At 36.6% G+C, this 26,138-nt stretch overlaps 2 protein-coding genes across 2 annotated transcripts; one reads left to right on the top strand and one right to left on the bottom strand.

The window, feature by feature from the left end:
* Positions 1-67: 67 nt before the first annotated feature.
* Positions 68-25,349, bottom strand: LOC138133355 (homeobox protein unc-42). Its single transcript, XM_069051221.1, has 6 exons — positions 24,945-25,349; positions 20,865-21,469; positions 10,921-11,186; positions 4,428-4,604; positions 3,013-3,109; positions 68-861 (listed from the first exon to the last, which is right to left on the bottom strand). The coding sequence occupies exons 2-6, from the start codon at positions 21,127-21,129 to the stop codon at positions 755-757; spliced, it is 912 nt and encodes a 303-aa protein (XP_068907322.1). The 5' UTR covers positions 21,130-21,469; positions 24,945-25,349; the 3' UTR covers positions 68-754.
* LOC138133354 (tyrosine recombinase XerC-like) lies at positions 18,681-20,276 on the top strand. Its single transcript, XM_069051220.1, has 2 exons — positions 18,681-19,234; positions 19,294-20,276. The coding sequence occupies exons 1-2, from the start codon at positions 18,852-18,854 to the stop codon at positions 20,108-20,110; spliced, it is 1,200 nt and encodes a 399-aa protein (XP_068907321.1). The 5' UTR covers positions 18,681-18,851; the 3' UTR covers positions 20,111-20,276.
* Positions 25,350-26,138: the final 789 nt, after the last annotated feature.

Below are 26,138 nucleotides of genomic sequence, written 5' to 3'. Positions count from 1 at the left end.
ATGTGAGGGGATTTCGTTAGTAAATTATTCTTAATTACAATATTTATTATTTAATATTTACAATTTTACATAGAGTTATTTGTTATTCTAAAGTACAATCACACAAAATGCAATTACAATAAATATGGCACATGTAATGATATAACTACAGCATTGTTTTTTTTACATAAGTTTTGTTATGACTGACCATTTTGAATAGCAAAACTTGTGTAACGTTGGACTCTATGACATATAATTAGTAAAGAGTATCGAAATATCTGAATACATGTATAAAATAATTGCAACCATTCAGATCAAATTTATTTTGAGATATTCTGGGAGCGTCCGTCGTAATGCAGAAGACTATAACAATAAGCTTAAAATATATGTACAACTAAACTTAACAAAGGTTTTTGATTCTTTCTTGAATATATTGAAATAATGGAATATGCGGATATCGTTCGATAAACTCAATCTTCACGGTTGTACATCTCACTAACACACAAAATTTACAAACAACGGGATTCCCCCACGAGCGTTTCGAAAACACCGGTCCATCATCAGTGTAGGAGCTCAAGGAACTTAAGTCGACTAGATTAGAAGCCATATTTTATTATCATACTGGCTCGTTGTTCGCTTAAAAAAAATTCATAATGATCAAAACTTTGTTACGTGTGTTTTTGTGATGAAATCAACGCAATAATTTAATTTTGCCTGTGTTTGATTAATACATTTCATCGATTCGGGTGCAGCGTCTAGTTCACTGGTTTCGTTATTACGTTTGGTATTGTAACATTGGTGCTGCTAAATTCGGATGGTGCGTTGTGTTCATTCTTAGGGCGGATAAGCTTTTATTGTACCATTCGTCCTCGGCGCTCATACCTGGAAAAGGGTTAAACACTTTCAGATAAATCTAACAGTGGGGAGGGGAAAGCTCACGAAAGAAAGCTTTAAAAAGCTCAGGTTCGCAGGAAATAGCGTCGTTTCCGTTCAGATGCACCGAGATTACGGACGGCGTCTTCAAGATGTTTCATTTCCGATCCGTGATGAAATTTTGGTCAGAGACCAAGCTGCTCTAATGCACCTCATATTTTATGGTACGTGGGAAGAAAACCAGCGCCACGTAAAATTAAATTACTCATCAGGGTCTTATTTCTCGCGTTTCTGTATTTAATTTTTTTCTAAAGTTTAGCCCTTTACAATGACTTTTTGAACATTTGAACACAATAAGAAACTGATTTTGAAAAATATTATATTCTTACTTATTTTCATTTCTTACGAAACTGTTGTATGATTGAATAATAACTTTATTGTAAGTATATCTTTTCCAATGTCTTGCTGTGAAAATTATTTATGAATTTTTTAATTAAGTAACTATTTTAAACAGGATTTTCAAAATTTATTTCTTTATTTTTCAAAAAAATAGTTATTTGTATCACAAGGCCAGAAACTGCACGTTTGCGATTGCGAGCATGAGTACGATTTGCTGTACTACGAGTCGCAAACGAGTATTGCAGGTACGAATGCTCGCAAAATAATTTCTGGACGTGTGATAGCTACAAAAAACTTTTTGTGCCGACTTCTGCGGATTTTTATGAAATAAAAGTTAAAGCACTTACTCTCGTGTCAAAAATAAATTACTCCATAGGATTTAGGGATATTCGTTACTAGGTTGCCATAAATTTGGTTAGGTTGGAGGCTATGTGGTTTCTGGTGACAAACAAAAGATATCCCAAAAATGTAAGACAGCAAATTAATTGTAATACATAGTTGCAAATGACTAATTTCTCGCCAAGTGATAGATGATTTTTCTTTTCACAATCAATTTTGGTTACTGGCGGCATATTTATTTGGATATAATCTCTCAATTCAAAGTAACCAACCTTAGGCATTCAAAATAACTTTTGAAAATTCTAGTTACACACAACATGAAAAACGTTATTTTCTTAAAAGTTCGAATTCTAGGGAGTAATTTATTTTTGACACCAGAGTATTTTAATAATTGGTATTAGGGACTTTTTTTGTGTTGGCAACACTTAAACATTTAAAATGTAAATCAACATCGCTCTTGTTTCCTGACATTTATTAAATTTAATTAATTATCTTTTTTTTTGACATTTTTCTGAAACATTTGGGGCCAGTTTATAGAAAGAGAATTAAATATTTTTTTCACGATCGGGAGTAGAAATCAACTTTTCGGATGTCAACATCGTGACAGAAGTAGAGCATTTTCTGACAGTTGTGACAAAAATCTAATTGTGTTGTCAAGGCAACTACTAATTCAATTAAATTCATCGAAAGATGACAACTTATTTGTCATAATTTTTTTATTCTTAAAATTTGAGATTTTTGTGCTGTTTCTACACCCTACCGTGAAAAAAATAGTATATACCTATACTTCTGGAGAGAATGCTCATTTTTCCCTCGGTGCTTTGTAGCCCTCGGGCTTCGCCCTCTGGCTACAAACTGCACCTTAGGAAAAATCATGCATTTCTCTCCCTCAATATATAATATGCTATAATTCGAATTAAATTTTAATGCACGATTAACCCATGAATCCGAAACTTCGATTGGTTCAATCTGATCACGTGTTCAGTTAATCTCGCATTTGATTACGATTAACATAATTTCGCTTCTGTGAACTGGCCCTTGGTGTAATGGATACCTATTATACACCAGCCCATATTCAAGAAGTGGCTCAACACAATCAAAACACTTAAAACGTAATTTTAATTAATTAATTTTAGTTAAATATTGCCTCTTTGTAGTTTGTACGTTATTGTAAATCGAAAAACATTTTTAACGAGCCATGCACAGAATTAACATTGACGCTTGACAGAATTCTAACACAATAACACATCCCAACCGAAACCGATGACAACTCAAAATCCCTACGTTTTGCCGGACTAGATGTGTTTCTGGACGATTTCGAGATCTACCAACTACCGAATTCCGACCGGAGGCACGAAAAGGTTTTAAATATTTGCCTGCTTGCCTTACAATAATTAGGTATAATTAAATGATGGTACTTACTCATTGCGTCTTGTCTCATTCCTGCTACCGTGGTCATATTTGTACCATGTGACATAGAAAAGGACTGAGCCATTCCAGGATACGAACTCGTAGTCATCTAAAGAGAAAACAATTTATCGGTAATATTTAGCAAAAATATGGATTTGGTTAGCAAATTTTATTCTAATTGGTTAACACACAACTCTCATCGCTTTATCCATTAAAAGAAAATTTCTACAGTCAGCGTCCAACTTTGAGATACAATCTCCCCAAGGACACTTTTTAATCTGATTAACATAACTTGCGACATTCCACTGCTGACACTGTCATCATTAATGTTTTTCTCCAAGTGATTGAACCTGAATAATTGGAAAATAAATGTTTGAAAAAATAGTGAAGAAGCAACAAAGAGAAATTGAGGACAACATGTGACAGTATAATGACGGTGCTGTTAAAAAATTTGAACGGAAGCGGACAATTTATAGCTTTATGGCATGTCTGCGAAATATTATGGTATCGGTGATCATTACCATTAATCAGCACTCGGTTGAAGTTTTAAATTAATAAAGCCATAAAATAATTTTTAATCAATTATGTGAAGTTTCTAGCAACAGTTGATGTTAGATACACCACCTGTTACTTTGTCGTGAACTTAATTTAAATTTTATGAATTTGTTTTAGTGAAAATATTTGGTGAGCAACAGTGACTACTTAGCTGACAATGAAAAAGAGAAGCTTATTTGGGGACACATTCGGAACGAGTTGTGTTGATTATAAGAGGTCGTGATGTATCTAATTTGGAATATGTTTGTCGAGATGCGGCTTTCAAATCAACTTCGCATGTCGAACAAAGCAAGAAAACTTAACTGTCAAAGTGAGCGAACTATTTTGTCGTTAGATTAATAAAACGGAATTGCATTAACAGCTTCCCGGCGAATTTGAATAGTCGGTGTTTTCGTCATTGTTGTTGTAAAGCGCTTTGACATTTCCGTAGGCCCTAAGGTAGCGGTTCATCCATCCGCCCTTTTGTGAATCGGCCCATAACACGAATGGTTTTGCGTGCAGACAGCGGCATTTCCACGGTCTTAATCCGGCCGAGCCGCATCTAATTTGCAGGGGAAATTTATTTGCATATTATTTGATGAGTGGGCCGTCGCTTGTGAGCGCCGCCGCCGTCGGTCTGTGCGGCGTGCACGACTACCGTCGCTCGGCTACACGGAGGAAATGCGGTCTTTGCTAAACTAATCATCTAACCTGTTTGACCTCACTTAATTAATTTACCTGCATCGGCTAATCACACACTGCTGGCACCGTTTCCATAATTCAAGGTCGGATGCCGCCGACGGATTAAGACGATGCTTTTGCAACCCCCAACATTTTTTTTTTGCGGGACTCGTGCTGACGACTGTACGGGGAAACGACGGTTTTGTGCTCACCTGGGGGTATCTGTTGATGGCGGTGGGATGTGGGTAGGGCTGATAGCCTCGCGCCGCCCCCGGATAGATGTTTCGCATCATGGCGCCGTTGCATCCAGGCAGCACGCTGGGGGCCAGCGCTTTCTGCAACTGCTTCTCTTGCTTCCGGTACTTGGCCCTCCGGTTCTGAAACCACACCTGCAAAAAGCTCCAAATCAACCGCGATCCACCGACGTTCGTAAGAAGCGAAAAAACTAGTTCCACTTTTATTATCAACAAATTCTTTCTCTTTTCAGGTACAACAGTCAACACTTAAATTTGTATTTTCTTTTCTGCTTTGGTAGTGCCTCAGGCCCACCTTGATAACAACAGAGTTTCAACAGTCGAGCCGTCAGCAATTTAACTTTCGTTTGTGCAAAGTTTAGAATATTTGTTTGTACAGTTCTTTACACGGTAGGCCGGACAGTTAGGTACCACTCAACTATCTAAATCGCATTTTGAAGAGAATCGTCTTGATGCCGATCATGCAGCGGGGAATTTATTCAGAGCGTGGTAATTCCCAGTTGAGAAATAAAAAATGAGTTTATAATGGTCGCATGGGTAGCGGGGGTGGTGAGTTACTGCTGGGGGCGGCATGTAAATGGTTGGATGACCTATTGATTGGTCGGGAGCGAATTAAAGTATTTCTTGGTCGGGTGTCGTCCACACCCAATAATTTCCAATTCGCGTCGTGTTGAACCTGCCGTCCCCCACACGTTCTGAGACAAAGGCGGCGGCGGCGGCTGTGCCACAGCTACTTACGCCAACACCGAGTGCAAACAAAAGAAGGCGATAAGGTCGCAAAATATGCATTAGGCTGTCTTAAAGAGAGCCGTGTTTGGGGGAATGAGCGGCGAGGGGTCGGTTCATCCGCCGCCAGGGGGCGGGCTAACTTCATTACGGATCCATTTGATGGGATCGAGGGAGACCGGGACGTGCCTCGCGTCTTCCGCGGTACAGTCAGGGGTCTCCTCTCTAACACACGCTTTTGTTTTAACCATTCGAGACATGGCGACTGTGTTTTTCAACGTTCACCAATGAAATTGCCGACGAATTATGGAAGGTCTAAGGCTTGAAAGTCGTCGCAAGGTTGTAAGAATTTGATTCCTGAAAAACAAACAAAAGGGACAATGATTAGGACACTTTCCGCGGGAAAATGTGGCGACGGCTTTGTTTTCCACAATGAAGTCGGGCTCGAAACTGCAGACTGTTCTTTGTCGAGAACTTTGAAACTGGAACTTTGGCTAGGTGTGCACACTCAATAATTCCACTTTATGCAAAATCCCTAATTGCAGACGAGCAATAGCCACGTTCTTAAATGAAGAAAGTTCTGCCAGAAATGGGGAAAATGGAGATAAACTAAATCCGATAACTTTAAACCATCGTCACGCCGGGAGAAACTTTCTTTTACCGTGCACGACAGCAAGAATATTTTATATCAATTGGCAATAACGGTTCCGGAAGAGTTCATGCATTCCTAATTATTTGAGAAACTATTTCAAAATAATTTTAGAAGTGTAAAATGTGCTGAAGAATTTGCGTGGGTAAGAGAAAACTATTATACTCGTAGCTATTCAAGGAGATGGATTTGAATGTTGGTAGAAAGAATATGCTTGCTGATAACGTTGCTTAAACTTCGAGATCACGACAGTTGAACCCATTAAGCAATTTGTACGCCCACAATAAAACCAAAGATAGTTTTGTTCGATGTGAGTCAAAACCAAAAATTCACTTCACTCAAATCATAAAGGGAAATACAGAAATATTGATAGTTGGTGGTTTCACGGTTTCAGTGGTGGTTAACGCCAACTAATTACATTTTTTCTGCTAGAAAAATGCGTCAAAAAGGTGATAAACGTTTGTTGTATGGGACTCGAATAAAAAAAAAGGTGATCTCTTATTGTTACGAGTCAAAATGAGTGAAATTCAACTCGAGCAAAGCGCAATAAAATTTCTCACAAAAGAGGATAATGGAACAAAAGTCATTAATCAAAGAATGATCGTCGTGTATGGGAATGAAGTCCTTAAAATTGTGGTTTAGGCAGTTTCGCTGAGATCGGGACTCTATACAGGTGACCGAAAATCAAGTAGACCACTTGAGGCAAGAACTGAGGACATGGTAAAAAAAATATGAAGATTTGGTGCTGTCAGATTGGTGGATAAAGTTGTCTTTCATTGCCAGGGAAAGTGGAGTATCCGAAACAACTGTTTGGAAAGTTTTGCACCATGATTTGAGCATTAAGACATTGTCTGCACGTTGGATTCCAAGGTTCGCTAGACAAAAAACTTGTCAGGAAAGAAATTTTCCAAGAAAATTTGATAGTTTGACAAGCGGGTGATAGTTTTTTTTTTGCAAACTGTTATCGGGGACGAGACTTGGGTGTATCACTGGGACCCTCCTACCAAACAAGAACCGATACAAGGGGCTTACAAAAGTTCGTCTCCCCCCAAAAAAGTCAAAATACAGTCTTCGGCCGAAAAATTCATGGCAACCATTTTTTGGGACAAGGAAGGAATTCTGCATATTGAATATACCTACAGTGTGGAAACTTTAACTGGAATAAATTTATAACTTGCACATAGGTAATTTTTGTAAAAAAATCCCGACACAGGTCGATTTTTGTTTTTCCTTGCCCTCATTTTGGCGTCTATGGTTTTTGCGTATCTGCTTCCGGAAGTTCGTAACCACCCTTAACTTTTTCTTTCAAATGGAAGTGTATGCCAAGTGACACCTCGTTTGAAAGGTTACTTAGCAAGCAATACAATGCACTATTTGTTTCCAGAATATTTTCAAAGCCTACGTGCTAAAAAATATAAACCCATTTTATAAGTTGGCTTTATCATTACGAAAATAATGAGCTCTCAGATATGTTGCTAATGTATGGACAATGTTATCACATTATCAGAATGCAGCTGCGGCGTCCAGTGGGTACGCAGAGTGAATTCCAGAAAGACACCATCCTGGACCACGTCAGTTATTAATCTAGTACAGCGGAGAAATAGACAGGACCGGACTCAAAATTTTAGAAAACAATAAAAATATACAATCAATTATCTCCGTTAATACAACATTTTACTAAGAAGATTTAGGCTAAAATTCTTAAGAATAATGTATAGTACCTCGTGTTACAAGGAACGCCTCAACTTCGAAAACACCCTGTATATCAATAGGGACAAAATGAAACGACTTGTGCCAAACGCGGTGCCAATAACTTCTAATTACGAAGAAATTACAATGACTGGAGAAAATCTTTTGTATTTAAAAATGAATATTGAAATGAGACTGGCACGCAAGAAATGGGGTGGGATTTAGGCAATGGAGAAAACAAAATTGTTATACATATTTAAGTTGGAAATACCCACCTCGCGTTACTTTATAATCAAACAGTTTCAATATGCCGGAACACAGGGTGATTTTGAAAGTTGTGCAGATATTTTAATCACAAGCTACTGATGGTTTCATGTAGAACTCGGAAAAAATGTTTAAAAAATTCTATGTCAAAAAATAAAATGACATTTATTTTTTGAGCTACAACTTTTTTAAATTGCTTTTAGTCTTCTACGTTGTCAAACAACCTCGTAGGTAAAATTTCGGCATATTTTAAAAATACACCCTGTATATCATATTTTATAAAACGAATTTTTCAAATATTTTTTCCGAGTTCTACATGAAGCCAGTAGCTCGTGATTAAAATATCTGCATAACTTTCAAAATCACCCTGTATTTATCAATAATGAGCACTGTTATTTTTCTGTCTCCTAGGTGGTTTTAAACTATGTATTACAATGCGATAACGCATTTTTTAGAATCTGCGTCTCTGATAGATCTATTATTGTATTCAATTTGGAGTCGTTTATGGCTATCTCTTAAAGCAATTAATACAAAATTCCCTAGAATTTGAAAATTAAAAAAAGGGTGCAAATTCTAAAAAAATAACATAAAAAGCTCGTTTTATAAGGGCATTGGCGCACTCGTCCCATACAAAACTCCCCTACGGGTCCTTTTCTACACTTGAGGTAGTAGATAACTGCTATTTGACAAGTGGATTTCGAATTTTTTCACTAAATGTTGGTGAAGCAATGTTGCCAGACTGTGGTAGGCCATTCCATAGCACACTGTCTCATAGCCTGGTATAGTTTGGCAAAAAATATTCTGAACGCTGGCAATTATCCGTATTTAACTTTTTGGGTCCTTTACAATAGGTTTACCAGGCAATGTTGTAAAACTATTAAGTTCCCGGTGGACCTATACTCCTTGTATCTTCGTAAGGAATTCTGACTTAAGCCCTAAATAAACCGAACAAAGACCCTACTTAAAGAAATTTATTGTCTTATTGTGCCTGTCAATCACTAGACCGTCTCCGACAAATATTTTGAGTACTACCCCAGGTAATTTTTTTCTCTGAGACCGCCTAGTGATTGACAGGTACCATATCACAATAAATTTCTTTAAGTAGGGTCTTTGTTCGGTTTATTTATGACTTGAGTGCTTGAGTCAGGATTCCTTACGAAGATATAAGCACTGTACACAGCTTTGTCGGGCTCTACTGCTTGTATAGCGAGGGTTGTTTATAGTGTTGTAAACGACCCACAAAATTAAATACGGATAATTGCGAGCGTTCAGAATATCTTTTGCCAAACTATAAATGAAGATCGCCTTGTTATTAGGCCGCAACGTAAAATGTCAATTGTAGGTATGTCAGTCATTTTGATGGCAAGGCGCTTGCGCTACTGAATATGTTTAGTTGTATTTTTCAGTGTCATTATCGTCTTTATTTCTTGTTTTTTGGTATAAAAAGGGCTTACACCTGAACCTTTTCTGACTTTTGATAATTATTGACATAACCTCAAACCTGATCCAGGGAGATTTTACGATATAGGTGTTCCGAAACGAAGGGTTTTAGGGTGGTATAGCCTCGGCTTTGAGGGAATTTTGACATTGACAATTGTTTAAAAAAAGGACTAGATTACATAAAAATTCACCCTCGTAGAAGACAACACTGTGTCGATGGTGAAGTAGAAGATGCCATCAAATAGTACCATGAGATCGTTTAAACTTATAGTTAAAGTAGGTTATGAGTGTTGTGACTTTTAAATTAGATTGGCAATACTGTTGACAACTTGATCTGAATTGTCAAAGTGACACTTCGGAATTCAATACAAAATATGAAACGGCGAGTTAACAGTTGTGTCCAAGGCGGGGCAGAACATTTTTCTATGATTGTCAATAAAACTGTATTATTTTCTAGTGCTTCATTTCTTTTGATTGAATATGAGAAAATGTGAACCCTAAACGTCAACAGTGTTGGCAATCTAATTTAAAAGTCATAGCCTACTTTAATTATAAATTTAAATAATCTCACGCCTCACAGTATGTTGCAGATACATCAGGCAAAATAAATAGAGACTTAGAACACAATTATTCAAAGGAAAATGAAAAAGAAAAGACAGTTCATTCCCCTATAGATCAAATTTAGTAGATTTCAAAACAAATATAAAATTAGACCACCGAGATTTATTTTTCAAAGAAGAAGTTTCTTCTTGGAGAGGTTGTTGTGGATCACGTGTGCCGACTGGTTGAATGTACCCATCTATGTTGGATACAGTGTTATGGCAAATAAATTTGTGTCACTGTGGTCACACCGCAACGATCACATTTCGGTCGCAGTTTCGCGAAGTTTGCACGTAAATGAGTTTAAATATCCACGAGCTAGGATCGTCAAAATGATTTTAATTCGACAGAGCCTAATGACAATTTCAGTTATTAAATTACTAAAATATTAATGAACACTCAGTGAAAGGCGGTTTTCATTTTGAAAGGACGAGAGAGGGAAAATAAACGAGTCTAAATTAAAATTCATGCATCGCACCGAGTTGTCGGCGGTTCCTGTGCATTTTAAAACATCACAACAACCCAACACACCACTGTTTTTACAATATTTGCCGCCAACATTTTTATTAAATGACATCCGAAAACCTGCAGTCGCAACACTCCATCTTGCATTTTCATAACATTTTTGACACTTCGTGTTTGCACACGAACAGGTCGGCCACTTGTCTGTGTTTTTTTTTTCTTTGAAACGAAACACGTTTGTTTCCGAATTGTGGAGAGGCACTTTCGTCGCGGCTCCGGTAAAAAACCATCAGCGATGTGCGTGGGGCGCGGCTAATGCATGAGTCACGACGCTCCACCGGGGGGCTCTCCACAGTGACAGTTGTGTCTCGAGGGCCCCCCTAGCTTAACGAATACCTAATTCAATCAAAGATCCAGCCGAGTGAGCTTCTCTGTCGGGATGCAGTCTGTCATCTCGCCAAGTCTTTGATTTTACGCAAGGAGAGGGCGCGCCGACGTCGGCCCACCCGAAACAGGGCTAATTCGATTAGGGTATCGACAATCCAAACGAATTATGATGAATAATTTTGCAATTAGGTGCTCAACTCGTTAGTTCGGATGGGTTTTTTTCCGAGCACTCACCTGTATCCTGGCTTCGTTTAATTTCGTACTCCTAGCTAGCTCCTCCCTGCAGTAGATGTCCGGATAGTGGCTTTTGGCGAAGGCCGCTTCGAGTTCGGCGAGTTGTTCTTGGGTGAAGGTGGTTCGGTGTCTTCTTCGCGCGGGTGTGGGACACGAGGCGGTGGTCGGAGTGTGCCCGGTGTGTTGGGGGCCGCCGGGGGACACCGTCCCCAGGCTGTTGCTGCCTGTCGTCGTTGGTTCAGGTTTGAGTTTCTTAAAAGCTCCGTCTGGAAAAGCAGACATCACGCATTTTATATCGATCAAAGCAGGCTCCTGACTTCATGTTGTCTATCGCAAATTTGACATAAGATTGATTTTTGTAAAATTTTAATAAATTCATAAGTATCGTATTGCTAATTTTTGTGTCTCGTTATGGAGGCAGCGAAGCCTACAACGTCATCTGCGTCAAAACGCCGCCATGTTCAACAGATTTCAGACAGGATAATGTCGATCATAGGAGACGAAGACACTTGCGTAGGCTTCATTATGGGCGGCATCGGAGACATCAATATTAATCAACAGAGGAACTTTATGGTGGTCAAGGCTGACACTGAACACGGGGACATAGAAGACTGCTTTAAACAGTTTATAAAAAGAGAAGACATTGCTGTAATTCTGATCAATCAAAACATTGCTGACATGATAAGAAGTGTGGTGGACGCATATAATAAGCCAATCCCGGCCGTGTTGGAGATTCCATCTAGAGACCATCCCTACAATCCTGAAAAAGATTCTATCTTGAAACTCGCCAGGAAAATAATTAATCCTGAAAATTGAAAATTTTTGGTTGCTGTTAAAAACAACAAAAACATTTTAAATGTCAATTTCATCGGAATAAATTTAACTAAATTAGATCTTTTTTTGGAAATTAGTTACAGGGACATTTTTCTGAATAACAGAACACTAACAAAACGATTTGAAAAAACAAATTTCTTTAATTTCTAGGTGGCCAGATGCACGAGATTTTTAGCAGGATTGTTTCCACGAGCTTCATCTATTTTACGATTTGAAAATGGACTGAAGCAGGCGCATTTCTTTGTCTTAAACGTCATGAATTTGACATAACGTGTAGGAATATTTGGATTTTTTAAATTACCAACTCCTAACTGTCAAATTAGTACGTAATGTGTAGAAAACTGTGCTTGTTATGCCGACGTCGCCCCCAGCAGCGCCAGCAACGCCATTCTATTTATTCTAACCAAGTTTCAGAGAAATTAATATCAGTAATCGGAGATGAAGACACTTGCGTAGGCTTTCTTATGAGTGGTATCGGAAACGTCGACAGTGACCATCAGCCGACTTTAATGGTAGTTAGGGAAGACACTCCAGCTGAGGCGATAAAAAAGTGCTTCACTGAGTTTACAGAAAGAGATGACGTTGCTGTAATTATGATCAATCAGCATATTGCTGATAAGATAAGAAATGTGGTAGACGCCCACGTTAGAAGCGTTCCAGTTGTGGTGGAGATTTCATCTGAAAACCATCCCTACGATCCTGACCAGGATTCTATCTTGAAGTATGCCAAACAGATGTTTGAACAAGACCGCTGAGTTGAGAGTCGTTATGGGCAAAGAAAATTTTAAGTAGATGCTAAGTAGATGGATAATTTGACAATAGCAAAAATAAATTTTTTGAAAATTTGCATTTATTTTATTAGGAGAGTGTGATTGAAAAAGAATGAGGACAATTTGAATTTGGCGTCTAGTGAATAATTTGTCATGTTGGTAACAAGTATTGACAGCAAAAATAAAGCTTGATATGATCATAGGCGTATCTACTGGCGAATTGCAAATTGGTGACAATTGACAAACGAAATCAAAACAATGTGTTTGACCCTGGTTTGACGGAAACCTATGGATAAATCTTGACAGCGATGCTCTTCTGAAGCAAAACTGCCACACACAAAAAATGAAACGCACTATAATTTATGGCGCCAAATTCAACTTGTCCTCATCCTTTTCCAATCACACTGTAGTACCGTATTATCTGGTGTTGGTAAGTTTCCTAAACAGCAAAAAAGAATCAGTGGAAGAAAATATCAGCTATTTGTGAAATTGTCTTGAAAATAGAACAAAGAGTCAGTTGTTGGAACGAAATAGAAGAAATTGTCTGAAGAGGAAATTAAGTATTAAAGCATTCACGATCTTTTTGGGACCGAGTTGGCTATGATCATCTAGTGATTTTGTTGGCAGGACCTCGGTGATAACTAAATTCCCTAAAGGAAATTGACACTTATTGTGTTAGGTTAGGTTGTTGTCAGTTTTCTAAATAGGTACATTGTTGCCGAATCTCTTAAATCTGGTTTGTCCTTTTTAAATTAAATTAAATCGTTTAATAGAATTTTTTTATCGTAATAAAATTATTTTGGAAATTTTGACTGTTCCGTTAACGGAAATTAAAATTATTTTTACACACTTAATAAATCATTTAGTTTCTTACGAATATTAAAATAATAAATCTGGCAATGTAATGGCAAGAAAATGTCGAACAGATACTGACAGAAAAAAAATTGCATCCGTTGCATCACTGAGTCAGTTAGTCCAACATGAAAAGAAAAAATCATAGCCAACTCGGTCTCAAAAAGATCGTGAATGCCTAATACCTGATGAGTTTTTGCAAGGGTGAAACTTGAGTTTACTTTGAAGATCAAAAAAGGTTAGTAAGTTTGAAAGATTCACTGATTGTATTTGTGCAGTAATCACCGAAATATGTTTTGTTGCCGTTTGCTAACTCCAGATCTAAGTGCTAAATGGTTTTAGTAGTTGTGGTCGTGTTAAGACCAAGTTCGCATCCGAATCAAAGCGGCTTCGTATCCGGACTATGCAATCCATTACTGCAATAATTATGCATGCATTCGGTGGCTCTGTCAACGAACAAAGTACGTGCCCATCCTGAGTGCACGGGGCATTCCGTGCGTCTCCTGCTTGCTGGGTTTAATCCGCGCGGCGTAATCAGCCGGTATAAAGTGGTAAAGTGGTCGTCGAATTATGTAAATATTTGAAAACGGCGTCGGGCCAGAGAAAGAGCCGAGGCGGCATTAAGCGGGTGTATGGGTCTCGAGCGTTGAGTAACTACATTCAGTTGGGAGTAATAAGATTGTGTGAGATTCTTTGTGGCGCGCGCCGGTGTCAGTAATTGTAATTAGGTTGGTACTAACTGCATTAATAAACAGTAATGAATTCAATAAGGTTTAGTTGCCGCCGACGCCGTTTGCCGCCGTTTGTCGCCACAGACACCTGTGTCGTCTTCGGCTGATCGTCACGTGACCGCAGCCACGACGCGATGGACCTCCGGGGGCCAAAGCGCGAAGTCCACATCAGGAATTCGCCTTCCGGCTCCAAATAACCCCACAGCTTCCTATTGGTCGACGACTAATTTTACAACAACATTTATTGCAATCGCTTTGGGCTGCCCCAAAATTTTAAACATTTTTTTATTGGAATAAAACTTGAACTACAACTCGTCCATTATAGACCAAATTACGAAATTCAAATTTAGTAACTGTACCGTTCATTTAAGGCATGATTGGACCTTTGCTGAGGTACTCATAATCTAGTAACAAAAATGTCATTTGTATCAAAATGTGAATAGAGGTTATGAGAGCCTTAATAAAAATTTATTTGCTTGTAGTTATTAAGAAGTTATTAATATTTAGATATGTCAAAATTTGAGATTTTCTAAATTGCCGTGGCAAATAAACAATTAAAATATCCATTAGCGTGGATAATAAGTTTATCACTAGTGCCAACCTAGCGGCACTTTGACAGTTCGCGTCCATAATGGGCGAGCTTTGTGTACAAACGCCAAACACTGCTTTTAAGAATAAAATGAAAGGTTAGTCTGTAAAACGTCAAGACTTGCCCTATTAATTTTTCGGCTCTTCCGCCGGGGAGCGATAGGGCACTACCCCCGCGCTTTCCATCACAATATGTCAAATTGAGTGTAAACCGGTACATTGTGAGGCTGACCGTGGCGTTTCTATTGTGAGTGTGCATATGCTCTAGACCTAAGAGGAGTAAATTGACACTTCATTAGGACACCCCGAGCGCCCATTATGGGCCCATATGTACACAGAAGTATTACAACGACCCCTGCGTGCTGATTTAATACAATGCAGATTATGGGGTAAGAAGGATTTGGTCTATGACAGGTGCGATTGTGCTCGGAATAATTATCCTCCGCTGTGTTGTGTTGATTTTGACTGAGACTAGACAATTTCTGCATCAATTAGTCTTGAAATGTATTGTCGCGACGCGACGGGTTCGAGTTGAAAGGAATTTTGCTATTTTGCAAAAGTAAATTGAGCGTGTTTTAAGTGACATTTAAATTATTAGAGTGAAGAGGTGAAGTCGAGAGGAATTGTGAAATCATCAGGCGAGAAATTAAATCTGATTTGTTGTGCAGTTATGGAACTTTTTCAAAATCCGAATAACACTGTGTGTTGCTTTAGCGAATCAATGTGCCTACCTAACGCAGAACAGTTCCCTAAAATAGTCAGTTGAATAAATCATTTTGTAACGTCAAATATCAGTTATTTTTGATAGAAAATTTTTTTGTAATAAAAATAGAGGACAAAATGAACCAAAAAGACATCTTACCACAAACTGAAAGCTAAACTTGACAATAGCAAGAACATATGGTGATAGTTACAAGGTTTCATAAGTTAGAGTACATGGGAAACAACAGTACATTATTATACGAGTTTTATAAGACACTTGATTGTGACAGGTGTTGGTTGGGGCACGACGAACACAGTGAGGAGTGCTCTAACAGAACGAGTGTCACAGTGCGTCTTATAAAACGAGTGGAATACACAGAGTGTCCCCAAAAAAAAAGACGAGTCCATAACTACCTTATTTATCGGAGGATTTTAATTATATATACACCAAATTAAATGGTTTTTAATAGGCTACAAAACGGCTTAATAAATTGACGTATAGTTCCAAGGGCTTCAAGACTAAACTGTCAAAATATTTTTTTTCAAATGGGATTACATACTTTTTTTTAGTAATTCTGTTAGAGATTTTAATTCTAAAAACAAAAATGTATCACAAATATAACTTGACATAAAAAAAAATAACACTAACTTTTGAAACAAATGACGAGCACCAAGCGAAAAGCTATCAAAATGCATTGCGTTACAATGTAATAACCAAATTAAGGTAGCTAGAAAAACAAATGACAAATAATAATATGTGGGATTGCGCAGATATGCCCCCAATGTTTAGCGCAAAATGGAACATAGACGATAGTAGCGTTTTTTTACATTTTTTTTGTGAATTTTTGGTATTTAAGTGTATACTTGTGATACACTGTTATTTTCAGAATTAAAATCTCTATCAGAATTACTAAAAAAAAGTATGTAATCCCATTTGAAAAATTTTTTTTGACAGTTTACCCTTGAAGTCCATGGGGCTATACTTGAATTTATTAGGCCATTTTGTAGCCTATTAACAATCATTTAATTTGGTGTACAGATAATTAAAATCTTCCGATAAATAACGGAGTTATGGACTCGTCTTCTTTTTTGGGGACACTCTGTATATACTTACAATTTTTTTTACTTTTCTACATTAATTTGATAAAAACCGAAAAATATAATTATGAAATAATCTAGGGACTTTTGTGTGGCAAGAGTTATGGTGGCACTTCTGTGAAATTTATCTCAAATGTCGAATGTTTTAATTGTTAACAGGAGCTCGCTAGAGACGCCGGCCAGCGTGCTATTGCAGCACTACCAGGGTAATACGTAGGTATAAAAAAAAACAGTTTCACAAAAAGTTCCTTTGTGACACTACTTTTAGTTCCACAAAATGCTCTTTATGATGACCAAAGTAGAAAAACAAAATTTGTGGCACTGCACTCTTGATAAAATTTTTATCTAAGCACCTAGTGAAATTGCGCAAATTTTCAAAACAGCCAATCCGGCTTGAACCAAAATTAATAGATCTTGAATCCTTAGTAAAACAGATATTTTACATAAAAAAGATTCCAGTCTGTGCTTTCTTCCAGAAGTCATCGTAAACGAAAAATATGTTATCAAATTGCGTATATTTCCAAAACCACTGGTCCAATTGGCAGCAAAATCAATAAGCCTGGAGCCCCTACTGATTCAATTCAATTCAAATCGGTGCATTTTTCCGTAAGTTATTGAGAACGAAAGAAAATTCCACAGACAGACTCACAGACGTACTATTGCGGGCAAAAAAAGTGGGACATCAACGTCATTGTCATGACTTTTAATGTGAAATAACCCTTATCTGATTTTTTGAATTGATTGACGTTGTCATTAAGTATTGTAGGTTGTAGGGAATGATTGTAAGTAAGCACGTAGTGAATATTTATTTAATGCAAAGTCCCAATCAAAATCTACCTTTATCAAAAGAAGAGGGCATTTGGAAAAGGAAAATAGGAGTATAAAATAAATTTTTAAACTGTCAGCTAGAATAGTGTCAAAGAAATTTACAATAAAGCTTGAACTACATCGAATTTTTCAAAACTGACAAAAATTTGATGTTCCACTTTTTTTTTATGCTCCCAATAGTAGGAAAAACTACTTTTCTTTATGTTTTGAACAGAGGACAATTGAAATTTGTCACCCTGGTTGATAATTGCCATCATTATGTGCTCGTTGGGTATTATCTTTATCTTGGTGAGTGGTCTTAGGGAAATTTTCAGCCGTCAAGTTGAATTTAGGGATGTTTGAAAGTTCCCATCGAAAAGTGCGTTGGTAGTTGTTAAAAAATGTTCAAATATTACAATTATGTACTTACAGAGACGCCGCAAAGTCTTTCTATTTATTATTTTCCATGTTAAATTGCTCATGATTCACACGCACCGCGACATAACCTCAAACATGTCATCTTCACATCGCATCGTTTTCTAAAATTTTCATAACTTACTTGGGAATTTCAAAATGTTCTACACCCGCCACACACTTTCCGGTCAAATTAGGTCCGGTTTCAGAATCCGGTTAATTTTTCAAACCCAAACTTCTTTGCAATATTGCCCGGCACGGGCATAATGTTCAGTCAGATTGACCGACGACGGACGCCGAGAATTTTCAGAGTGGGAAGGGTAAAATTTACGAATCGGTGTCTACGGCTTATAATAATAGAATAATACACTTACAATACACATTTCACGACATAAGATTGCGAGATTTGGACATGAATGCTTGACGAAGATTCGGAATCTGAATGACAGCGATGACAGTTAATATTTGATTTACACCACACAAAAATTTGGTGGGAAAATTAAAACTTACAAAGCTACCCATGGCTTGCTTGATCGCATTGACCACTCACCAAGATAAAGAATGGAGTATAATATCGTGTTTTACTATTTATTTTTAATTAACTAAACTGGGCTATAACTAGTCTGTTGTTATAATCCACGTTCCCATTAGCACCGTGGGTTATTAACATCCATACCCATCGGGAACAGATTTTCATTAATAATGTTATTATCTAAAACGTTGTATGGCATACGTGGGTACTACCAACTCGAGGTAATAACCTACACGGGCAAGCCCTCGTAGGTTACAAATACCTCTCGTAAGTAATATCTTAAATAACCCACCTATACCATAAGTAATTATTATTCGATAAAAACATTATTCTATAGAATGTCCTAAAACTAAATTTCGCTAAAAAAACAACGTTTTTTTTTTTGTTAAGTAAAGATAATAAAAGAATAGATAGGAAAGCTATAAGAAATAGTATTTTACATTACAAGCCAGGTAAAATGGTTTTTACTGGCGAATGGAGGATATAACTGACGAGTCGAAGACGAGTCAGTTACCTCCTTGAGCCAGTAAAACCAGTTACCTGGCGTGTCTTGTATAATATTTTATTTGTTACTAAATTGTAAACAACTAAATAAAATTAAAAATGATCAAATTCTGTTTTCTTCCAAATTATTGCTCAAAACTCAGAAACCTTAGAAGTACAATTACTATGACAACGCGCCGTTTGTTCAAATTGTTTATTTCCGTCAAGATTTTTTCTCAAATGAACGAGGCAGAAGAAATGAAAAAGGAAGCTATAAACGTGGCTTCCAGTTTACTGCCAGCGAAGTCTTTAGCAAGATATGAACGAGAATATGAAGAATTTAAAAATTGGCAGAAAAACAATAACGTAACTAGTGTAACGGAAGACGTTCTTTTGGTGTATCTTCACCAACTATCAGACAAATTTAGCCCCAATTCTTTGTGGTCGAAATGGTCCATGTTAAAAAGCTGCCTGGAAATTAAAGAAAATGCTGAAGTTCGCAGGTTTGTTTTCCTATTACAGACGTTGTCAAAAAAGTGATATTTTAACTTGACATTTGTAGATTTCATAAGGTAATTGCTTTTCTCAAGAGAAAGAATGAGCGTTACGTGCCGAAGAAGGCAAGGGTTTTAACAAAAGAGCAAGTGGAAAAATTTCTTGTTGAAGCTCCTGATGACTATTGGTTGTTATATAAAGTGATTACAATTTTTGGAATGTTTGGTGCTTGCCGGTGTGACGAGCTTCTCTCGTTGACGGTGAAGGACGTAGAAGATGTCGAGAAATATATTATCGTCACTTTACGGAATACAAAGAATTTAACAACAAGGAGATTTACGATCACAGATGAGGGCTGCAGTTTTCAACCTTGTGTTTTGTACAGAAAATATGCAGCTCTTCGTCCTCGTCAAGCAGACCAATTACGTTTCTTTTTAACCTACCGTAATGGCAAATGTATTTCCCTCAATGTTGGCCAGCACACTATTGGCGGTGTACCGAAAAAAATTGCAACATACTTAGGGCTACAAGAACCTGAATTATACACAGGTCACTCATTTCGCCGATCAGCAGCAACAATGGTTGTGGATGCAGGTGGAGATATTTTGACACTAAAACGTGCGGGAGGATGGAAAAGTAGTGGAATTGCGGAAGGTTATGTGGGTGATTCTATCAATAAAAAAATTGAAATTGCGAAAAAAATGTTTCCTGGACGAAACTCAACAGATGTGGCTTCCACTTCGACAAATGTGGCTTCCACTTCGGGAGGTTCTACAATTAATTGTCCAATGACGAGCGAATTCACTTCCGCTTCAGGAATGTTCGACATTAGCGGAAATTCTAATTGTACATTTAATTTTAATTTGTATGAAACAAAGAAATAAAAATGTTCAAATGTTAAAAACGCTACTATCCTTTCCAAATTTCAAATTTCTCTACTAACTTGTTAAATTCATAACTGGTCTGCTGTCAATTTAACGCTACTAGCCAGTTAAAATGACTTTTCAACGTCAAGTGACAGTTCGAATAAATGACGTTTACAATTTAGTAACAAATAAATGTATTTTCTTTATTCTGGAAGATATTGATCTTTTTCTGAAAGTAAATTTGGGAAAATATTGGATTTATCTTAACAATGTGTAGGTTTTCGATTTTTTTATATTCGTGAAATTAAAGAAAAATAATGAACCCAAATTATTATCTAAATGTCCGTCATGATAGAGAAGTGACAAAACTCTTCTTCAAGTAAATGAAATAAGTATTTCTGAGCATCATAGTATCGTGAGGATACGACTAATTTTTTAATTTTATAATAGCACTAGTTATGTAAATGGGTAAATTAGTTTGATGAGGGTGAATAAAATTACGTATTAAATTATTAAAATCAGGCCGACTTCCAATCCGGCGCATCCACCAAGAACGAAACAACCATTGCTTAATGCAACAATTAATCAAAAATCGTTAAGAACGTATCCTCAGACAGCTCGCATTTGATTGTTGATGAAATTCGCATTTATTAAGCGCCCCACCGGGCCATAACGCGTAAATTGCAAATCTAGGTAGTTTATCTAATTGTATTTGTGTGTAGGCTTTTCAGCGACGGTTTGCTGCTTATGAATTATTAATTTCGGGACTTACCTGTGTGATCCGTGATGGACCTCGGCGCCGCCGGCGGCGTGTGAGCCGGCGTGTGCGGATGGTGTTCGTGTGAATGAGGCAGTCCTCCGTAAATCGCGCTGAAGTCCTCCGCCGACGATCCGCTCGTGTTGCATTTCCTCGGCGTGCCTTTGTCACCGTTACTACTACTCGAACTCATCAAATGGCCGTGGTGTTCCTCGAGCAGTCCCCCGACACCCAACAAGTTTCCGACACCCACCAAGTTAGGCCTGAGCTCTTCCATCATCGATTTGGATTGTGGACACGCGTTAAAGTTAAGCTGCCTGCTAAAGATAGCAGGGAAGATATTGAATTGTTGATGGGAGATATCGTCAGACGACGAAGTTGGTGCTGAGGGGGCCGGCGAACTGCCTAATGCCCCCAGGCAAGAAGACACGCCTTTGAAATCCAACTTGGTGGTTGCTTAGACTTGCGGGGATTTCGCGGTCATTTGTGGACCGACGGCGACGGTTAATGTCTTTCACAACCGGACTTGTCAGCGCCCAGGTGTATCGGCGTTAAATTTTAACGGGGGCGGGGGCGGACATTGCGGCCTACCACTGTGGTAACACGATCCTTCTCTTCATCTGAAACGAAAAAATGATCGTTAAAGCAGATTGTTTCACAACAAAATTTCACTAATTTACCGCAGTACTTTATGTAATGAAATTATTATTAACATAAAATTAAATTAAAGATTTCTGTTGATACCAAAAGCGCTTAAGCATCAAGGAGCAAACAGAACAAAGGATTTAAAAAATGGCTGGCGCGTTCGAAAGTTGCTTTCATGTGTGAATGATAATTATCTCCAGACAAACGAAAAAATGAAAAATAATTTGCTCATGTCGCAAGGTTTATTTTGTAAACGAGTTGAATTAGAGTTTTAAGTTAATTTTTAATGGTGATAAATTTTTATGCTTTATTAAAAAAATTAAATTTACAATTGTGGTAGGAATGTAAAGAGGAAATTAGGTTCTTAAGGGTGAATAAAATTAAATATTAAATAATTTACATCTGACGTCTTGCCCGGCGCATCCACCAAAATGATACATTTGACGTTCGATTTTTACTAACAGCTTTAAACTTTATAATTAGAACTCAACAGTTTTGTCATGAGCTAATTATTATGTTATAATAAATAAAATAGTTTCACAAAAGAAAAAACAAAGTCATGAAACTCGACTAATTTTTATTTATCTTACTCAGTTTTAAAAATTAATTTTGGAGTAAATTAATGGTGATTTGATTTGTGTGGTAATTGGTGAAGAAAATTTACCAATTATTTGTTTAAAATAGGATTTGGTAGTATTAATTGTTATAGTTATAACATTTGATTTGATACATTTTGAAAGTAAACAGGATTGTAAAAAATACGTTTTATATTTATTTCAGTAATTGTGTGATTGATGTACTCGTATTACTAAAAATTGAAAACGTTTTTCTATCATATTTGTCGCATCATAAATAATTGATTTATTTTAATTTCTTTCTAAACTTGCGAATTAATAAAAATTAAAAATCTTGTTCTCTTGTCAGAAAAAGTGAATTAATAATTATTCCCACATTATTTACAGTTACTGTAAACATTTAAGCGGTTTTTGTCGGATACAGTTGGTAAGAAAAGATAGCTCGCGATAAATGAACAAAACACAATTTTATTTAAATAATAAGAACAGAAAAGGACTTGAAAACTTAACACGCAAGGGAGATTAGAGAGTCTGCCGGCTTAAGTATTTTTTTAGTGATTTTCTAAGTAGAGAAGTTTCGAGAATATAAATAACTTACCTGACCAGTAAAAATGCAACCCAAAATACATTTTACAAAGCATTTATTGTGTTTTGGTATCTAAAAATTAAATTAGGAATCCAAGAAGGTATTCTATTAATTTAAAACATATATCTGTCATTGCATTTTTCGTTCATATTTAGTATTTGAAAATGTTTTCGAACGATGACAGAACAGACATGATCCTACTTACTTTTGTGATTTTAATTGCTTATTATTGTTATTAAATCATACTTTGTTGAAAGAGGTATTTTTCTGTCAGAACTTGACATTCATTAAACTGACCTTAAAATCTATCTATTGGGTGATTCAAAATGATTGTGGATAAGTATGGCAACTATGTACGAAAATTTATGTGGCAACTGTGTGGATGAGGTAGAGTTGTCAATTGTATGACATTTCATAAGCGTGCATTTGATTTTTTTGATATCATTACACATTGATTTGACAGTTTTCAAAATTGCGCGACTATGGACTGTCAAAGAAATATCAACTACCCTACCCACACAGTTGCCACATAACTTTTCGTACATAGTTGCCACAATCATTTTGAATCACCCAATATGATTTATGCGAATTATGACAACGTAATAGGGATATCGAGATAGCTTTATAAATTGTATTTTGGGTTGCATTTTTAAATGGTCAGGCTCGTCTTCTTACGGAAATAACCCTGTATACTTACATTTAGTTTATTTCAATTTAAGGAGTTTACCTCATTATCGTCAGCCGTAATAACTTCAACTAAAAAATAATCTGAAAAAAGTTTTAACTAAGTCAGCAAATTTGCGGAGGAATTAGAGGCTTATAATGTTTCTTAGCTCACAGATTTAGTGAATTTTTTATACTACTATTTATTAAAAACCAGTAAGTTCACAATTTGCACAGCAATGGTTTAGTAAAACATTAACTTGGTACAATTATTGCATGTCATATTTTTAAATTATTATTTAATAATTAAAATGATTATCTTTTATTCAAACAAAATGTTTTTTTTATCGTGTTATAAAATGTGTATCATAAATAGAATTAAGTATTTTCAAATTAACTTTAAGCTTTGTCTATGAGTTTCATCGACTCTTCATTAAGTATTTAGCGACGGCACAGTTTTTACTCAGTTTAATTTCAGTTCCATTTTTTGTATTTTCCAGTCAATTTTAAATTCATCAATTCCGCCAATTTTTAAAACTGACACACTTTAACTCCAATAAGCTATCAATTGTTGCCATTAATTCAATTCTTTCCGGTTTTACATTTAGTTTGTATCAGACAAACGTGTCGCAATCAATCATTCATCAAATGTATATTGAAGCCATCTCAATTGACTTAAACAAAGGGGAAAATGCATTAACAAAACCATAAAAATAATGAAAAAACTACAACGCACAATACAAAAGAATTAAATCTAGGTATATTTAGATATATTTAGATAATCTAATAGAAAATAATTTTTAGGATTTCATGAGTGATAATGAGCCCGACGGAACTGAAAATGCAACCCATAATACATTTGCAAAGTAAACGTGGAGGTTTGTTTTTCGATTTAAAAAACATAAAATATAGTTAGCTGTGCAGTTTCGTAAATTTTGACATAAACCTCATTCGCTTGGTTAAATGAAATTGTGAAAAAAGGAAGAGTTTTTGGGAAAATGTTTATTGTCTGCATAAACGCGCAACGACTGAAGCATTTTTATTACATTCGCCATAAGTCAGGATCATGTCTGTTTTCTCATCGTTCAAATACATTTTATTATTATCTAAATGTCAGTTGTAACAAATAAAATTATTGGAAGCAAAGCCATCATGGATTCATAATTTCATTTTAAAACAATACCATATTTAAAATAGCCACGTTAACTTTGGAAATGTATTACGGGTTGCATTTTCAATTCCACCGGGCTCATTATCACTCATGAAATACCCTGTATATCTTTCCATTATTTTTCACTTAAAGCATTCCTATTAGTTGTTATTTTTTAGGTTTAAGCGAAAATTGTAATTCTCGTTTTGGTAAAAATTATAGGCACTACGACTATTAACGTTAAAAAATCGAAAAACTTTTTGAAATTTTTTTTACAAAGAAAAGGTAAAAAGTTTTTACTAATGAAAAACAACTTTTGAAAGTTGTTTGCAGTACTATATTCCTGAGGTAGATAATTTGAGAGCCAGACGTGTATGATTGTTTTTCGTTTTGACACTTTCCGGGACCGGAAAGTACGGATTCACTTTTTGAGAGTTATTTGCGATAATGAGCTTAATTAAGTAAACAATACATACCAAGACGTGAAACGAGCCGGCCGTTTATCAACAGACCCAGTGTTCCATATCCACTTAAACAAAACACTAGCTCTCACTCAATCACAAACAATTGACTACGCGTTGATATTGTTAATATCTGTGACTGATTTAATTAAATTTTGGAGCTGAGTTAACTGGGATCCAAATATGACTAGCTTATGCCTAAGCCAAACACCAAGTGAATATAACAACATTAAATTGTGATAGCCTTGTTCTGTTATCAGAGACTTGCTCTCTGAAACATTCCGGACGCTCCCCAGTCGCTCCGTCTCCCTTCCTCCCCTTATCCGGGTGGCGGGAACGCGTGCGACTCGTGTCGGTGCGAGCTTAATCTCGAAAGCTCCGTGGATACTTAGAACGGACGAATGGTAAACGTCGCGTGCGAGATTTTCCGTTGTGATTGGTCTGGATGGGGTAGAGGTGCCATGGCAACACCAATCGCAAGCGAGATGCAGCAAAATGGTGGAATATATGTCCCGAGGCAGTTGTTCGATTTTTATATTTTGACACAGAGCTTTCGTCGTTTTTCATATTGAAAAGTGTTGTGTTCTCTGCGAATGCCTCCTTCTAAAAGGAGTCTAGTTTGGATCGAGAATGTACGCCGTATGACGTTATGCTGCCGGCCCTGGATAATAAGCCTTATTTATAAAGGGATGATTCAATTTCATTGCGAATTTAGATGGTAAATAAATGTAGGACTATTTCATCAGGATCTATCTCGTTAATCGACATTCTTCGTCTTGCTCGGATTACACTCTCACCGAGACGTTTTTTGCCAGTTTGTCTTATCTCATTACGTCATCGATTCTCACTCTTATCTAAATCTACCTTCACCAAGCGGTATATTATTTTACTGATTAATTCACTTTGCATCCTGCATCTATTTATGTTTTGCAACGAATTAAGGAATTGTAGATCACTTTTAAAAGGAGTTGTTGCTTAATGAACTTAATTATTCTAAAAATGGGATAACTAATTACTTAACTATATAAAACACAAATACGAGCAAAGAAGAAAGTTAACTAACTGGCGATTTGTTTCCTGTATAAACTTTACTTTTACGAGGTTTTCTTCGTTTACTGTTAATTGAATACTACTAGATGGAAGGAACTGAACAGAAACACACAAAAAGGGAATTCCGCACACCTGGTTTTCTTAATAAAGTACTGTAAT

This window comes from Tenebrio molitor, chromosome 6 (genome assembly GCF_963966145.1).
Source record: "Tenebrio molitor chromosome 6, icTenMoli1.1, whole genome shotgun sequence".
Taxonomy (NCBI): Eukaryota; Metazoa; Arthropoda; class Insecta; order Coleoptera; family Tenebrionidae; genus Tenebrio; species Tenebrio molitor.
Note: the sequence above shows the minus strand (reverse complement) of the source record. Positions and strands in the feature narration are given on the sequence as shown.

Excerpts from the sequence above, each read along its gene's own strand:
- LOC138133354 (XM_069051220.1), top strand. The coding sequence starts at position 18,852 with ATGATCAAATTCTGTTTTCTTCCAAATTATTGCTCAAAACTCAGAAAC. Across the intron at positions 19,235-19,293 it reads GAAAATGCTGAAGTTCGCAG|ATTTCATAAGGTAATTGCTT; the intron begins GTTTGTTTTCCT and ends TGACATTTGTAG.
- LOC138133355 (XM_069051221.1), bottom strand. The coding sequence starts at position 21,129 with ATGATGGAAGAGCTCAGGCCTAACTTGGTGGGTGTCGGAAACTTGTTG. Across the intron at positions 3,110-4,427 it reads CCATCAACAGATACCCCCAG|ATGACTACGAGTTCGTATCC; the intron begins GTGAGCACAAAA and ends TTTTCTCTTTAG. Across the intron at positions 862-3,012 it reads AATGAGACAAGACGCAATGA|GTATGAGCGCCGAGGACGAA; the intron begins GTAAGTACCATC and ends ACCCTTTTCCAG.